This window comes from Alexandromys fortis, unplaced genomic scaffold (assembly GCF_014885135.2).
Source record: "Alexandromys fortis isolate MF-2015 unplaced genomic scaffold, M_Fortis_MF-2015_v1.1 scaffold_134, whole genome shotgun sequence".
Classification (NCBI taxonomy): Eukaryota; Metazoa; Chordata; class Mammalia; order Rodentia; family Cricetidae; genus Alexandromys; species Alexandromys fortis.
Genome location: NW_026068007.1, coordinates 3,642,913 through 3,661,268, shown reverse-complemented (window position 1 = coordinate 3,661,268; position 18,356 = coordinate 3,642,913). Strand labels below are relative to the sequence as shown.

Genomic DNA, 18,356 nt, shown 5'->3' with positions numbered 1-18,356 from the left:
AGACCAAGTGTGGATGACCGGCACCTCAGCATTCAAGAGTTGAGATTGAATATCCTAGGTCATCCTCAGCTACATTAGTTCAAGACCAGTTTAGGCTGATAAGAAAATCTGTCTCTTGAAACAGCAACAGCCAAAAAGAACAAGAGTAATATCTATTTTCAAAGCTCAGGCTTGAAGGTGTGGTGGAAGTTAAACACTATGTCTTCTCAACACTGTTACAACTGCACTTGGCAAATATTGTCTCCGGTAATCAAATATTAAAAAACAAAACAAAACAAACAAACAAACAAAAAACAAATATAAGGACATCCAGGCTTTCACAATCTAGCTAAAAAATTCACCAACAGGTATATGGTGACCAGCTTTGATTTTGTCAATTATGGCGTCTTCCAAGAGCTGGCCAGCTATTACCATCACTTGCAACAAAGGGAAAAAGTCATGTCAAAAAAGCATAAGAGAACCCCGTTTAGAATAAGGAAATCCCATTGCATTACATGAATTTTCTCACATGCCAAGGTCATTTTCAACTTGGGTTGGTTTTCTTGTTTGCTTGTTTTATCCCCCATATTTCATCAAATTTGCACTTGACTTGCATGGAGCTCAAGAAAATAGAGATTTGAAGGAAAATTACAATTATTAACTGTTTGTCACCAAAAAGTTAAGTGAAACTGCTCATAGGAATAGTGAAAGGGCACAGTTCGTGGACTAGACATGGGAGGACACTAACTGGGCATGAGTGGAGCGATCCAACCAGAGTGGGCCAGAGAAAATTTGATCGAAATTAAATGTGCTGTGGGAACTTCTTAGGCCAACAGCCTTTAAGATACCGGTCCACTTTGGTGTGGTTTTATGTACTAATAAATGCAGATGTAGAATGTGCGAGGGCCTCTTGGTTGCTGGATTTGGTTCCAGTTCCCAGCTCAAGCAGAGGACTGCAGATTGCTACTCTTTCTGTGAGTTTACCCCTAGATAAATAGACCTTTGTTATACTCCATTCTGTGCTAGTGTGGAACTCTTTTGTATGTCAATAGAGATGCGCCCCAAGGTCCAACACCATGGGGAGGCTCCATCATGCACCCCACATCAAGGCCCAAAGCAAACCAGTCAATGCCAAGGACAAGGTCTGAAGAGAGTCCTGGGTCATAATGCCTAGGTAAAGACTAAGTAATGTTATTTTCCTCCCCTGTCACTTTGATCATCTTTAGGCTCTTCAGGTTCCTCATCATTAAAGCTAAAGATTCTTTTGACACCGTCCATCTACTGCTTGCTTTCAAACAACTCATAGCTAGAAGGGACCTGGCTGGGTTCACTGGAGGCCCAGGAGCTGTTAACGTATTAGCATATGAGCACTGCTAAAAGAAAAGCAGATTGTGCAACAACAATGACCTTACCTTACTAGGAGGTGGCCCATGGTCATCCAAGTAAGTGGAATTTCCTAGGGGGAGAAAAGAACATTGAATGATAAATTTTTTAGCTCCCAAAATAATTCAGTGTAAAGTCAATTAAAAAAGAGGACATTCAGACATATTTCTAGCCTACGAAAGTACCAAGGGAAATGGGGTAATTCATCACCGCTCTGTCCGTTTGTGTTGATGTTACACATCTGGATGATTTTGGCAGAGACTCACATGGGTAAACACGCATACAAGCACCTACAGGCGTAAACACACGACCGACACCTATTGAGTGTATTTCAGTCCACTGGGTCCGAAGCTTTCATGAACATCTATTACCTGAAGGACTGATTAACACACCGACTGTCCAGCCCACTCCCCCAGTTCAGATCCAGTGGCCCTGCAACTGTGCTTTCGGAGCTAGGAATCAAGCGATGCAGGCGCTGCTGGGCCTAGAACCAGACTTTGGAGAACTCGACCCTGTTTCTCCAGTTTGCCTTGCACCTGCCAACTTCCTTCATCTTTCCAGCTTAGCTTGAATGTGATTAATAGTCTCCTGCTGGTGTGTTTTCACAGGACATGGTTATTGCTTCCTAATGAGCAAAAAGAGGTTCAGGAGGGCCGGGTGATGACTCAGTGGTATGAGAGAGAGTGTTAGCTACACAGGCATGAGAAACTGAGTTTGGATCCCTGACGTGGGAGTCCCCTCTGTATGCTGTGATTACTATTAATGCATAAAGAAACTGCTTTGGACCTATAGCAAGGTAGAACTTAGTTAGGTGGGGGAAACTAAACTGAATGCTGGGAGAAAGAAGGCAAAGTCAGGGAGAAGCCAGATAGTCCCCGCCAGAGACAGACCCTGGGCAGAACTTCACCTGATAAGCCACAGTCATGTGGCAATACACAGATTAGTTTAGGATATGAGTTAGCCAGAAACACACTTAAGCTATTGAGCAAACAGTATTGCAAATAATATGGTTTCTGTGTGATTATTTCAGGTCTAAGTTGCTGGGAACAAACCATTCTAGTGGAAGTAGAGAGATCTAGGGTCAAGGAGAGGCCCTGTCTCTAAACAATAAGGTGGAGAAACCATTAAACAAGACATTTCAGTGTCAGCCATACATACCTGTGCAGATGGCACATGGACACACACATGTGACTCAAAGAAGTTTGGAAGCTTTGCTAAGTGCTTTATTTATAAATAGTGCTTTAACAGATCCAAATTCCAGAGGTGGATTAGAACTGCTCCCATTTAACAGAGGAGAAAAACAGAGACCTGGAGGATTCCAGTAACCTGCTCGTGGTGACACAGCCATTGAACTGCAGACAGGATAGAGTGTGTCTGGGTATCTGCCTCTGAGAATCAAATATCTTGCCATCCTGACTGTTTTGTAGCCTGGGCACACAACACATGTTACCATGTGACACTGGATCATTTGGGGACATCTGCCTGGAATCTCCAACCCAGCAGGAGAACTCAAGGACCCAGGAAAATCTCCAGCAGCGAAGCAAGATGATAGGGCTTGCTAAGGGAACAAATGTGAAAACACCAGAAGTGAAAGTATTATAAATAATAGATTAGGGAATATGATAAATGTCCTACTTTGAGTAGATGAAAGGTACTTTTGACGGTACACCATAAAAATAACTTAGAAAATTGGAATAAAAAAGGAAGCAGAGTTTATGCCAGGGACCATTCAACTGGGGACATTCTTCCAAACTCAATAAATAAGCAGGGCTTAGCCCACAGATTTTTCCACCCTGAGTCACCATCGATCTCTTTTGTTTTGTGGTCTCCTGATTTACAACCCACCTGACATCCACAGGGACTGTACTCTAATTGGCCATGTGTGTATATAACCAGACAGCAAGGTCCACTTTCCACCACGAGGCACAACATAAATACCTGCCATAGCATGACAAGGCGAGGGGAACCCTTTAAATGTGAACACGATGAACCGTTTGTTAGAGGCTTATTACTGCGCCAAATCCCACCGGGCACATACGCGAATAGGAAGATCAACGTCCAGCTTAATAAGAGAATATGTCTAAAGAGAGTTGCCTCTGTCTAGAAGACCATTCAGGAGTATCCTACAATAATGTGACCAGCATAGTGCTCACCATGGGAATGTGTCTTTCCCCAAATGAAGTGACAAATCCCTCCCCCTCCAGACAGTATGCTTCCCGGGTGTCCTGCTCGAAACTCAAAAACAGCTTCAACAACAAAATGCTTCTATAATTCTAAAAGTTTCCATAGGAATTGAAGTACATTAAAACTATCGATAAGGAACACGGAGCCCAGAGGTCCTGATGAGCACGACGGATGTCCCTCGACCTTGGAGGGTGCCAGCATGCACTTGTTCTCCCAGCATCCTCGTGCGTTTTGTCACCATTTACAGAACACCTGTGATTCTACAGAAGGACGTAGATGCCAAGTAAGAAAGAAGTTTCTATCTCGACCTTTAGATGATATAATAATCTTGACCGAAGTAATGCTTTTTAGTGATTTATTTTATTTGCATCCATGTGCATGGCTGTGTCTCTACATATGTGTAAGGGCACATGTGTGAGTTCCCTTGCTGACCAGAAGATGGTACTGGATCCCCAGCAGCTAGAGTTATGGACAATTATGAACTGCCCAACGTGGGTGTTGGGAGCCAAATTTGGGTTCTATACAAGAACAGTATATATTCTTAACTGCTGAGCCAGTCAGCCTGACCCTATCAGGCACTTTGAAAATATTTTTTTTTTCCCTAAAAAAAGACCTTACAAAGGGACATAAGCATTTTACCTAGGCTGCACAGCCAGTAGACACAGCAGAAACCAGACCCTTATAGTCTCACTATTGTTGATATTCCACTCAGGAAGATGTACCACATCTGAAGATTTATTATCTTCTTATCTTTCTCCTCCTTTTTCCTCCCTCCCTTCTTTATAGAAGCCTTTCAAAACCAGTGTGCTGAAGGAGTAAGCCAACTCTAGTTAACCCTGCTTTCTGCACACAGTAAGGAACAGGCCTCATCACTACCAGCACTTTTCCAAGGTCCTGTAATTGTGTTAGACCAGAATATGTGTCCTTCTTTAGCTTATAATAGCTCCGAGGCGTTAAATGTGTTACATACACTGGCAACAGACGTTCATGGGATGGGCGGGGTGGAGGGATTAGCGCAAAGCTACATGGAGACAGGTATTTCTGTGATATGCACAGCCAAGTTCTCTCCTAACGTGTGGCTGCAATTCCTTGGTATAGAGCTTTTGATCCTAGAATCTTAGACTTTGGAAACTGCCTGGATGTATGAAAATGCAATAGGCAACTTGTTCGCTACGAAGATGAAAGGAAAACAAATTGTTATTAAAATGCATTGGTCAGAATGGGCTCCCAGGCAACAAAGCTGATCGCCCTTGCAGATGGTTATCTTCAGTGCTAACTCTCAGAGAGCTAAGCACGCATCCTAAGCCTTTGGGAGCCTTTGGGTGTAGAGGTCAGGATATGAGTTCTGGAAAGGGAAAAGAGAGGAAGGCTAAGTAGGACAGGTTTGGGACAGAGGACGTGCTCTTATTTGACACCACATGCACATTCATGTGCCTGTGCACTCGAAATCCCATCCTACTCTTGCTGTCCTTTGTGACAGTCTTCTAAGGAAGTTTAGCCACAGAGCGGAAGAAACCATCCACTTAGTGTGTTCTATCTAAGAGCATAGGAGTTACAGCTTGAACAGTCGCCAGGGTCTCCCACGGCGCGTGTTATCAGGATCTCTCTACTTAGAAACTATTTTTAACAGTGCCTTATTTTAGAAAACTCAGGTGAGAGTTGACGCTAAAAACAAGGTGGCCAATGATCTGGACTTCAGGCTGTTTGCTGTGCCATATCCAGATCTCGAATGGCAGAGCCAACAGTCTAACCAGATGAGAACCACTGAAGCTTTAGATGACAAGACAATGAACACGGAAAACCAGACATATACCTAGCAAGCAGGCTAAACGGTGCTTTTTGATGCAGGGAGCACCCCCAAAAGAATGGCATTCTACTCAGATTCCAGTATTCTACATCCTCAAAGATTTCCATATGCACATTTGTAAGACAAAAATGATACTCATGGCTTGTAAGAAAATCATGAGGCTGATAACACTTGACGAAAATATTGAGAACAACGTCTGTATACAGTAGACACCTAATAAGTACTCACTAGCAGCACTAATGGTTTTTCTAGTAATAGCAGCAGCAGGGTAGGAGCCACCTCCGTGCCTGTCCATCTTCTTCTCGGGGCTTTCATTCCTGCCTGCACATTCTACTTGCTTAAGAGCTTTGAAGAAGTGCGATGCCAGGCTCCAGGCACTGAGACGCTGATTTAATTATTCTGGAAAATGTCCCAGGCAGTTGGTATTTTTAAAAAGTTCCTTAGGTAATTCAAATGTCTAGCCAGGGCTGAAAGCCACTGAGCTACAACACAAATGAATATATTTCACAACTCGGGCCAAATCCAATTTTCTAGAAGCAAAGAAGGAATGTGTCCTTTCTGGACTCACCTTCACCAGAGGTCCCCTCCATCGAGGGTGAGGAGAGATTCCTACACACATATGAGGTCAAAGGTGAGTGGTGATTGACCTGGCGTGATCACGGAGCTACCAGCCATGGGGCTGTTGACCAAGCAGGTTGACGTAACATCTGCTCCAGGGGGTGTAAAGAAATTCCCTGAGAAGGCACCAGCAAAGGTCACCTTGAAGCTTACTCTAAACCCTTCCCGCACTCCAACATTCCCTGTAAAAGAGCACTTCAGTGTGCACAGCTCCTGCAGCTAGTATGCAGCTCTGCGAACCCCTGTAAGTGAAAAGGTAAGTGAGTAAACCCATCATCTGCCTGGGGGTTCCCAGACTCAGCGTGACTTAACTAGCCAGGGCACTCACGTACGATCTTCAGACACATTTTATGTTTGTATCAATGAGATCCTGAAGAAGTCCCCTGGGAAATCTAAAGCAAAGACACTTGTTAGTGTCAACCCAAAGAGCCACCTCCTGTCTCCAGGCTGTGGACCTGGTGGAGAGGAAGCAAAGGAACTTAAGCAGTGTAGACGAGCCGAGTGCGGTATCTGAGGATGCTCTAGAGAACAACACAGTCATAAAGAAGCTGCCAGACTGTTGCCCTGGGCTAGCGAGATGGCTTAGCCGTTTAAAGGCAAGGTTCACAGTCAAACTTCAGACTTGACGGGTATCTCACCACTGTATCAATCAGACTACAGCAGAGGTTAAACAGCCATGCTTGCTCTTATGCTGGAGAAGTAGAAAGGACTCCCCAGAGAAATGATGTAATGCCGTCGGTAAGACAGCACTAGCGGAACTGAGGGGTGACAGAGCGCAATAGACAGCAGAGCTGCGGGCTCCGGAATCAAAGGACCTGGTTCGGATCCCAGCCCTACCCTGGAGCTGAGCGACCTGGAAACGGCACTTGGTTGTTATTACTGTTTGAGATAAAAACACCCCTATTTGTAACACAAAGACCTTTCGCCACAGTTAAGAAAATTAACTATATTAAATGCAAATATACATTTTAAATTAATGGTAAAATTAAATCTATTAGGTACAGAACACACAATACCTTCTGAAACATGACAAACCCTCGATGAGGAGTCACTGTTCTTTTTTTTAACTATTTTTTAAATTAATTATTTAATTTTTTACATACCAGTCCCAGTTCCTCCTCCCTTTTCTCTTCCTGTTTCCCCCTCCCCCACCCCATTAAAGGATCACAGTAAGCTACTGGGTCAGCCTCTACTCTACCGGTGTGGACCCATTTGTCGTCAGCATTATTTATACTTGATATAAAAGTGTGGAAATTTCCAAATCATACTTGTTAAACGATATACTTTTTTGGAGGATGGTTGTGGTCAGCTGAAAAACAATGCCCGCTAAATTGACCTTACCCCACCCCTTGCCGCCTGTAAATGTACCATGGCAACCACGAAGAAAGAACTCATGGTCACTCCTCTGACATTACCCAATCTTATCACTTACCCTTTGCTCTTAGAATTGCATTTATTACTCAGAAAAATAAAGGAAGTCTTGAGGCTAGTGAAGTAACTTATAATTTGAAAAATGAGGATTAATATAACCACTTGATGTTTTCCATTATTTTCTAATATTGTCTTGATAGGCCCTTTAAATGGTAACCTTTTTTTAAGCAATTATTTGAGCTACCTTCAGCAATGTGCTAATGAACTTGTACAACCTCGAGGGATATAATTTATTCTTGACTCTGGATCTCACATTAGCAGATCTATTTTTGCCTGAGCAGGTCCCTGAAGCATCAAGGCGTTTAGTACCCCACCCCCTGAATAGAAACCCTGGTATGCATTAGTGTGGATGTCAGAAAGCCGCCTCCAGGCCATGTCAATGCAGATCAAACACACGCAGCTCATCTCACACCTTTCTTCCCCAGGTCCTGTGGAAACCTGAAATCTTCTGTCCATTTCTCCAGGACAAGCCACTGCACACAGGATTCTGGTTACTGACCACACAAGTCTCACACGGCTGCGTGTTCCCTGGGAGTCTGGGCCTCTGATGCGATACTATTTATGAAGGAATCGCTGTAAAAGGAACACTGCATCCCCAGTGTTATGCTTGCCATATATATATATATATATATATATATATATATATATATATATATATGCTAATGCCCCACTTTGCACCTCTGACCATGGGTTCTGTTCCTCCAGGAGGTCCTTGTCAGCACACATCAGCCGCCATTGCAATGTACCAGATGTCTTCAGTCGATGCATTTCATATAATTCGGAAAATTTCTTGCTCAGCACAATTTGAGCTTTAGTAAAACAATTTTCCACTGAATTAAAACAAGTGGCCTTATTACTAAGTATTTCTACAAAAATATCTTTAAAACGTTCTTATATGCTTACTCAGCCCATGAATAAAGAACATCCCGAAGACATCTTCATTATAAAGGAAGATTTCAAAAATTATTTTTAATTATGCGTATGTGTGCTCATCTATCTATGTGAGTACAAGTGTTGGCAGGAGCCAGAGGCAGGTGATCCCGTAGAGCTGAAGTTAGAGGCCACCATGAGCCACCCAACATGGGTGCTGGTAACCAAACTTGGGTCCTTCAGAGGAGCAACACATGTCCTTAGTCACCAAGTCATCTCTCTAGCCCCCTTGAAACATCTTGATCCTACATATGAAGGTTGGGCGTTTAAGGCACTCACAAACAATATTCATATTAAACTATTGCCATTTGTGATTTAGAAAGTGACTTTCGTTCTTAATTAAACAGCAAAGCAAATCAATGCCCTCTGTTCTATTGCTAGCCCCCACACACTACCTTGCTTTATAAGTCATTTTTGCATTAAATCTGAATATGTATTTGGGAATGTTAAGGGTAAGTTTGTAGAAGGAAACTACTTTTGCAATCAAGTGGTCAGTACACCATTCCTCTTAATAACAAGTTAAAATAGATATATTTTATTTCCGAATTAGCTTAGGAATTTGTGGCAACCGTATTACAGGATCTTGCACGGGTAGGAAGGGAGTGCCCGTCTTTCAGGCTCCTATTTCCTTCCATCATGTTTCTGCCCCCAGATTACTACTACAGTCAACTGATCTAACCAGTAGGACTCCGATGGGCCCGCAAACACAGCAGGCATTGGCTGGTACCTCTGCTTCTACCTAGCAGCTGGGCAAGTCTCTTCCAGCAGAACTAGACTCCGCTTGTCTGTAAGAATGGGGAGAGAGCGATGGCATGAAGGCCAGGCAGAATCTGCCCCAAGAGAAATAAAATACGGCCAGGCTGAAAACGTTAGCTTGCTTGTGAGAAGACAGTCATGGCTAGCTCGGTGCTCCTTCAAACCTAGGGCAAAGCACTCTGCAGACCTCATCCACATGGTACCTCTGACAGAACTAGGGGTTAGAAGCCCCATTTCACAGTACAGGAAGGGAGGTTTAGACGGGGTAGGGACTTAGCCATGCTGGACTGCTTATCAGCAAGTGTTCCTGGACTTGACCTCACTGCTTGACCCTAAAGCCACTTTGTACCCGCCGTACCCTCTGCTTCACTCGAAGATTCCAGTCGGGGGCCTCAGTGTGTGACGACAAACTGATCCCTTTCAGACAGGAGTAGCCTATGCATAGCGGGGGTCTTCTCTATGCCCTTGTAAGTCACGTGAGCCACTCAACAGCTGGACGTGGACCTCTGGCAATGTCATCAGGGGCACCCACCCAGGATAAAGGGCTATTCAAGGACTGAAGATTCCAGGAGCTCAGAGAACAGCCTGGTACTGACAAAGTGGGTGTGGAAAGGGGGAACATCCAGCTGCTGTTCCGATACAAGATGGCTGCCTTCCAGGGTAGAGCCACTTGGCAGCCAGTGTTGCTTTGAAATACTGGATATCAAAAGTTAGTGCAAACCAGAAATTTATTCAAACAATTACAAGAAACTTCAACATTACATTGTTCAACAACAGAAAAGAAAATGCTCCTTGTTTCTTGACATGTAACTTCAACCAATGCAGATTTTTTTCTTTTGAAAAGTATTTGTGATTAGCCAAAATAGGACTTCCTGAATTGTCCTTGTGCTAATCTCTAGAGCCTATTAAAGAATATGTGTCTTCTCACATGTCGGGGACATGATGGTGTATGATGGCGCAGTTCATCCCAGAAGTTTTGGGAGGGCCATTGAAATCATGATTGTCAGAGACAGGCAGCGCAACAGAGTCCGACAGATGTGACTGGAAATAGAGGGTGAGTTGGAGAAAGAGAAATGGCCATGAGTCAAGGAACATGGATCGACTCCAGACACGTGGAAAGGTCAGAAAACTAACAAACAAATTGTAAGAACCTGCACAAGGGACTCGGCACTACTGACAAGCTATTTGAGTCCACTAAACCCATATCAAACTCAACTTTAAACAATTACTTTGTGGTGCTTTTGTTTGCTTGTTTTAGAGGTGATGTGGGAGTGTCATATATCAATCTGTTGATTTCATTGGTTAAGTTATAATAAACCAGCTGCTTGGCCTCATGTCTTGGAACATAGATGGGAGGAGTAAACAGAATAGAATTCTGGGCGGAAGAGGAAGTGAGGTCAGACTCTGCTCTGCTTCCAGGGAGAGAGCCGACAGCTCGGGAGCAGAGACGCCATGCTCAGCCCTCCCAGGTAGACGCAACGATGGATGGAGGCTAGAATCTTCCCGGTAAGCGCACCTTGGGGTGCTTACACACATCATTAGAAATGGGCTAGTCCAGGTGCGAGAATTAGCCTGTAAGGGCTAGGGCTCATGGGCCAAGCAGTTCTTTAAATGAATACAGTTTGTGTGTTGTTATTTCGGGCATGAGCTAGCCAAGCGGCCGGGGTGTTGGGGACGCAGCCCCGCCGCCGCTCCTATTTCAACATAGAGGGGGAAGAAATGAAGGTGGTGGGGCAGGGGGTGCAGGGAGTTGAGATGGGGTTTCTCTGTGTAGCCCTGGCTGTCCTGGAACTCACTCTGTAGAACAGACTTGCCTCAAACTCAGAGATCCGCCTGCTTCTGCCTCCCAAGTGCTGGGATTAAATACGTGCACCACCACCACCCAGCTTAATTTTGAGTTTTTAAGCCACTGAGTTTGTGTTAACATGTTACAGGAACAATGAAAGACTAACATCCTTGTTAAATGTTGTTTGTATGTGGCGGGACTTAAATCGTCGAGTGGAGCAGCAAACACTGTTACCATTGAGTCACGTCTCCAGTTCCAATGTTTTTAATTTGGTAATTTCCCACAACCTCAATATTTAATCTATTTCCTAATATTTCAACATTATATATGAAATAATATTCTAATATTCTAATAAAAGAGAATGAAATGCATCCTCACATGAATAGCCCCCATCCTCACCAGTTCACTTCCGTGTGATACAAAAACACTCTCATTTCCTAAGTATTCCATGATTTTTAAAGGTTGGAGTTCACTGATGCATCAATTATTGCCTATGAAAGATGGTCTATGGCATTGCTCTAAGCAGGAACTTTCCCTCTGGCTTGGCCTTGGTAGCCACTATGACCTCCCTGAATGGGCAAGACACACGCACAGATCAGATGAAGAGGGAGGGACGGACAGCAACACCAGACAGCCCAACCTCTCCCATGACAGATGAAAAACAGCTGGAGCAGCGTAAGTCATTAGGTTATCAAACCACCTGCTTAGTAGCAGAGTCCAGAGTAGCCCTAAGTGCTCATTCAACAGCAAATACAAAAGGCTATGGGACATTGTCTTTAACCCTAAATAGTCCAGATATTCTGACTCTCTTGCCTAGCTTACTCTCTAGACTCAAACTGGAATGACAGGGCTGCTCTTACATAATCAAATTCTTTCTCCAGAAGTAAAAAATACATCATTGAAATGATTAAAACATATGATTCAAGCACCAAAGGCAATTCCTAAAGACGGTACACAAAGCATTTTCTACATGGCTGCAGGGAGTTCCCAGCCTCTGATTCGGGCATTCAAGTTTTAGCATGTTTGCTGAAAAGAAGCAACACCCGTGAATATCAATGTCAGGCAATGCTCAGACACACAAGAAAGCAGGTCTCGTGCAGAAGTAAGACGATATGTATCCGCAAAAGTACAGAGGTGGTGGGGGTGGTGAAGCAGAAACAGGAGGATAGCTACATCTTCCCACCAAGTTCTTGGCAAGACCTCCTCTGTGCCAGGCATTATTTTGGGTCCCAGTTCGGGCTACCATAACAAATCAGCACAAGCTAGCTGCTGACGGCACATGTATTTCTTCCAGCTTTGGAGGCTGGCGCAGGAGCAGGATGCCAGTGTGGCCTAGCTTGTGTATGATCATCTCTTTCCTAGGTTCCTACACCATGAGAGGAAGAGAGCTCTGACCTCTTTTCTCCTTCTTCTAAAGGCACCAATACCATTGTGGGGCCCTATCCTCAACATTCACTCTAAGCCTAATCATCTCCCAAACTTCCTCCACTCCCCAGCACGGCAGAGTCACACAGACTCCTCCACAGTCACAGGAGCATGCACTCAATGTGATTTTGAAAGCCCTGGAAGAATCTGTGTGTTCCTGAACCTGTATGATTATCATTCTACAAAGTGCGCCATGGATCCTGAGTACTGCATCGGTTTCTTCTCTACTTGACAACATGGGCTAAGGAAGTCGGCTTTCCTACCAAGCGAGAGAAGTCCTCCCGAGCGCACCCCTGCCTTGAATTTGCTGCAATTGTGGGTATACCACCAGCTTTCAAAGTCACACTGAGCCCCTCATTTCTAAGGCAGTGCACAGTGAGCCTGGAATGACAGTAGGTGCAGGGCTTGAGGCAAAGGCCTCAGGCACAACACAGCAGGTTATCATTCATCATGACATCAACTAAGTAGTGTCTGTAAGAAAAGGGCAGAGGGACCTGGCCAGGGTGTGGGCACGGAGCTGTGAGCAGGGTGTCTGCACATGCAAGGGATGGCAGAGCCTTCAGTCTTGTTAAGAATATCCTCATGACTTGAAACCAAGGTCAGAAGATAGGGTCTCACTTAGGAGACGTGTGGACAGCGAAGTGGCTCTGGGCTCATCTACTATAAGTCTACATGCATTTGAAGCATCATTGATGACTTGAATCATCAATTCAAGTTGATGGGATAAAACATCTCTCCATCTTCCCAAAGAATAAAGTGAGGTTAAACAGTTTGGTGATATCAAAAATAGACACGAACTTGGGTCGTAAGACTTCCAACCCATACAAAGAGTTCTGCATGTGGCAGGTCAGTGACAGACTGTTGTGAAATAATCTTATATGTACACTGTGAAGATGTGTCACTTGGGTTGGTTTAATAAAAAGCTGAATGGTCAATAGCTAGGCAAGATTCTGGGGGCAGAGAGAATACTGGAAGGAGGAAAATAGAGTTGCCAGCCAGACACAGAGGAAGTAGGAAAGCAACATGGGCAGTACAGAGAAAAAAAAAAACACGAGGCAGAAAGCAAACTAATAGAAATGGGTTAATTTGAGTAATAAGAGCTACTTAGTATTAAGCCTGAGCTATTGGCTGAGCATTCATAATTAACAAGAAGTCTTTGTGCAGTTATCTGAGAGCTGGCTGGCAGACAGAAAAATCCACTTACAGTAGACCAAATGGTTCCCTAGAGTATCTGTGTGTGTATAAGCACCATCTGCATGAAACAGGAGGCATGCTGAGCCCAGATCTAGGTGGAAGAGGTTTCTGAGGACAAGCAGGGAACTATGTCAGTGGCTCAGTCATTTCCTAAGAATGACAAATCACTGCTGCATGATTGATCAATTCTTTTGTGAATGCTGGGGTCAAACCACACATATTTTAAAAATGAACACAAAAGCTCTTGTTTCCAGCTGTGTCTCGTGCTGGATGGGTATCCAGGCCAGGGCCTGGGGCCACTGGTAATGACTATCTGTGCCCAACAGTGTCCGTTATAAGTTTGAGAGAGAAGTGGATGATAACTTGCCAATTGTTCCCATGCTTTAGGGGAATGAGTGGGAAGGATCACTCTCCCAGGTGTTTCAAATAAAATGATGCACATGCGAACAGACTATCCGGAGATGCTCGTGAATGCTGATGTCAATTTAGAAACAGCTTTGATGGCTCTGCCAGCCCAGCACAGATGCCATAGTTCAGAGCTAGCCCATCTGGGAGCAGCTTTCACATAAACTCTCAAGCAACACAAAGGAGAGATCATTGTCTGTTCTGTACGAGGTCTTCAAATGGAAAAGAGGGCTTTAACAGAGCCACCGAAATTACCGAAGCCATTCAGAACAGCAAGGCTCACAAAACAAGCTGGCAGTAGTACTTGTAGGCCTGGTGCTCTCCATTCAGAGAGAGTGCGCTTCAGTAAATTCATCACATCGCTTCTTTACCAATCACCTCTCACTCTGTGTGGGGACCATTTTAATAGGACCTGGTATAGTTTGCGGTTTGTAAAACTATCATATCAGAAGACAAAATCAGCGAGAATCTTTTACTTCTGTGTTACTCTGTACACACAACACTGAAGAAACAAAGAGCAAAAAGAAGCTAAAATCAAAAACACCAATGATAGCCTTTGCTGGAGAGGTTGTGGAGAAAGGGGTACACTCATCCATTTCTGGTGGGAATGATAACTTGTGCAACCACTCTGGAAAGCAGTGTGGCGGTTTCTCAGGAAATTCGGGATCTACCTACCCCTGGACCCAGCAATACCACTCTTGGGAATATACCCAAAAGAGGCCCTATCATACAACAAAAGTATATGCTCAACTATGTTCATAGCAGCATTGTTTTGTATTGGCCGGAACCTGGAAACAACCTATATGCCCTTCAATGGAAGAATGGATGAAGAAAGTATGGAATATATACATATTAGAGTACTACTCAGCAGTAAAAAATAAGGACTTCTTGAAGTTTGCAGGCAAATGGATGGAAATAGAAAACACTATCCTCAGTGAGGTAAGCCAGACCCAAAAAGAGGAACATGGGATGTACTCACTCATATTTGGTTTCTAGCCATAAATAAAGGACATTGAGCCTATAATCGCCATCCTAGAGAAGCTAAATAAGAAGGTGAACCCAAAGAAAAACATATAGGCATCCTCCTGAATATTAACCTTCATCAGGCGATGAAAGGAGACAGAGACCCACATTGGAGCACCGGACTGAAATCTCAAGGTCCAAATCAGGAGCAGAAGGAGAGAGAGAACGAGCAAGGAACTCAGGACCGTGAGGGGTGTGAACCCACACACTGAGACAATGGGGATGTTCTATCGGGAACTCACCAAGGCCAGCTGGACTGGGTCTGAAAAAGCATGGGATAAAACCGGACTTGCTGAACATAGTGGACAATGAGAACTACTGAGAACTCAAGAACAATGGCAATGGATTTTTGATCCTACTGCACGTACTGGCTTTGTGGGAGCCTAGGCAGTTTGGATGCTCACCTTACTAGAGCTGGATGGAGGTGGGTGGTCTTTGGACTTCCCACAGGTCAGAGAACCCTGATTGCTCGTCGGGCTGATGAGGGAGGGGGACTTGATGGGGGGGGGAGGAGGAGGGAAATGGGAGGCGGTGGCGCGGAGGAGGCAGAAATCTTTAATAATTAAATAAAAAAAAAGAAATCAGAAACTCCTTACCTAGGAAGAGAAAAAGTGACAAAGGAAAGAATGCTAGCTTCGAAGCCAAGCAGTCTTCAGGGGAAGTCCACTTAGCTAGAGGTGACCTTGAGCAAGGCTTTAAAGCTTCTGAACCTTGACTTACCAACAACATAAGAATAGTGGTAACTTCTCAGGATAGGGACACAGACATTAACATTGTCATCAACAAATTGTTTGGCATACAAATGATAAAGTTCTCACGATCATATTAAAAATGGAGCCAATTAAAAAACATGGTTGCGTTAAAAAAAACCTCTTCCAAGAAACCACATGCATAAACGCCAGTGTGGCACCGAAAGACAGCCCCCCAATATGCCCCAGCATGGCAGAGTCATACAGACTCCTCCACAGTCACAGGGTCCTCCACATTCTCCAGGACTGATGATGGACGGTTACACCCGAGTGTGCACTCAATGTGATTTTGAAAGCCCTGGCAGAATCTGTGTGTTCCTGAACCTGTATGATTATCATTCTACAGACAAAGTGCGCCATGGATCCTGAGTACTGCACCGGTTTCTTCTCCACTTGACAACATGGGCTAAGGAAGTTGGCTTTCCTACCCAGTGAGAGGAATCCTTCCGAGCGCACCCCTGCCTTGAATTTGCTGCAGCTCTGGGTATATAACCCACTTTCAATGTGACAGTTGAGTCCCTCATTTCTAAGGCAGTGCACAGTGAGCCTGGGGTGACACCAGGTGCAGGGCTTGAGGCTAAGGCCTCAGGCACAACACAGCAGGCAATCGTTCATCATGGCATCAATCAGTTTCCTGGTTTCCAGGGCACTGATACAGAAATGGCATTTGCGAATCTTGAACATGTTCAAGCTGAGTAAATTTCGTCTTGTTAAGAGGCATCTTTATAAAACCTGGTCTTCATCAACTGAATCAATCTATATCTACCAGAAATACTTATTGATCACCAGGGACAGACCTTTAAATGTCAGGGAGAGGCCGGGTTAGGAAGGAGGCCTGTGAGCACAGCCATCTCCTCCCTGGAAGCGACAAGCCAGGATTAAGTGGCTTCCAGGAGATGTGTGCTAGTGGAACTTGACTGGGGTGACCTCTGGGGTGACCTCCTGACCCTCCTCCAGTTGTCATATCTAGATACACCTATGTGGTCTTTTAAACCACAGCAACAACAGCACCTTTTAAAACTTGTGTGTGACTAGATTTTAGTCACGCACACACTTACTTATTTCAGCAAGTATGAATACTATTAAAAAAGATTTGAAATCATAAGACTTTTTAACATGGGTATGACTCTCTTGGGTATAATATATGACAAATTAAATCGCTTTACATATGTAAATATGTGCATATAAATACAAAATTTGGCACTGTCTTAAGAAATGTAGCGACAAAAATTAAAAACTGGTTAATGCAAAATGAAGGTTTTTATTCTTTCCTGGAGTGACTTTCTACCAGGGAAATGATATTAAGTAGGACACAGTCTGTTCTTACTGTCATGGTAAGAATTAGTACAGCACGAACACAAAGCCTTTGGGTTTCGGGACACAAGAACCGAGGTTAGGTAATGGAGAGATCGTTCAGAGGGTAAGATGCTCGCTAAACAAACATGCAGGCCTGAGTTCGAATCCCCTGCACCCATGCAAAATCCGGGTCTGTAGCTCCAGTGTTAGGACAATGGTCACAGGTGATCCAAGGAATTCGATAGTCAGATGATCTAGTCAAAATGACAAACTGCAGTTTGAGTGAGAGCCCTGTCTCAGAGTTAGGTGGAGATCAATAGAGGAAGGCACCTGAAGTCAACAGCTGGCTTCCACAACTATACTCACAGGCACGTGCGCACACACACACACACACACACACACACACACGCACGCGCGCGCGTGCATGCATGCACACGTACTCACGTCTGTGCACAAAAGCTACAGATCAGGAATGAGAAGACTGATCTGGAGGCATTGGGCACTACAGAATCAAGTAAAGTCACTGTGAGGAGAGGGAAGAGGGGAAGACGAGGAAGAGGAGGAGGAAGAGGAAGAGGGGAGGAGGAAGAGGAGAGACGAAGAGAAGGAGGAGGGGAGGAGGAAGAGGAAGAAGGGAGGAGGAAGAACAGACAGCAGCAACAGTAGTAAAAGAGGAAGAGGAGGAGAAAGAAAAGAAAAAAGAGGGAAGGGAGGGAAGGAAAAAAGATAGAGGGGAAGAAGGGACTAGTTCACACTTTTGAAGGTCATAAAATGATAAATTACAGAAATACATGCAAATGCTCTTACACACAACAGAGAATAATTGAAGAAACCACTCATCAATGGAGGAAAAATATTTCACGACAGTGCGAAGAGGCACTGGAGCAAAAATAACTTGTCAGGATTATAAAAATAATAATGTAGGGTCATAAATAATATGGGGAAATGAATATGCTAATGAAACCACAGCGATGAAAGCAAGGAATGGAAAATGAAATTCTATTGGTTCCACAAAGCGAAGGTAGGGAGCCCTTGATCGCTCCCGAAGTGGAGAGAAAGGGAAAATTAAGGTGGACAATATGCCCAAAGGGATCGTGCATTATGCGACCCTTTAAATACAGCTCTCAGGGGAAAACTGAGGTGGACGATGTGTCCAAAGCAACTGTGCATTAGGAGACCCTTTAAACACAGCTCTCAAACTCAGCTGCAGGTACTTGTGATTTTCTCTTCTTGTATAAATTTTCAGGAAGGGCAAACTAAGGATCCGCAAGGCCAGGCCAACTTGAAACAGGCTGGCTCCCCTAGCCCAGGGCTAGAACCTCCCTTGAGCAGAGAGGAAGGGAGCCTGAGCAGGCTCTGGGGAAAGTCAAGTTGACAGCTCCACGTTGGC

At 44.3% G+C, this 18,356-nt stretch overlaps 1 protein-coding gene across 1 annotated transcript in view; it reads right to left on the bottom strand.

Annotated features, from left to right (window-relative positions):
• Positions 1–18,356, bottom strand: part of Ust (uronyl 2-sulfotransferase) — a 278,050-nt gene that overhangs the window by 158,996 nt on the left and 100,698 nt on the right. The window contains exon 2 of the mRNA XM_050161634.1: positions 1,392–1,435. Within this exon, the coding sequence (XP_050017591.1) occupies positions 1,392–1,435 (44 nt within the window). The remainder of the gene's footprint in view (positions 1–1,391; positions 1,436–18,356) is intronic.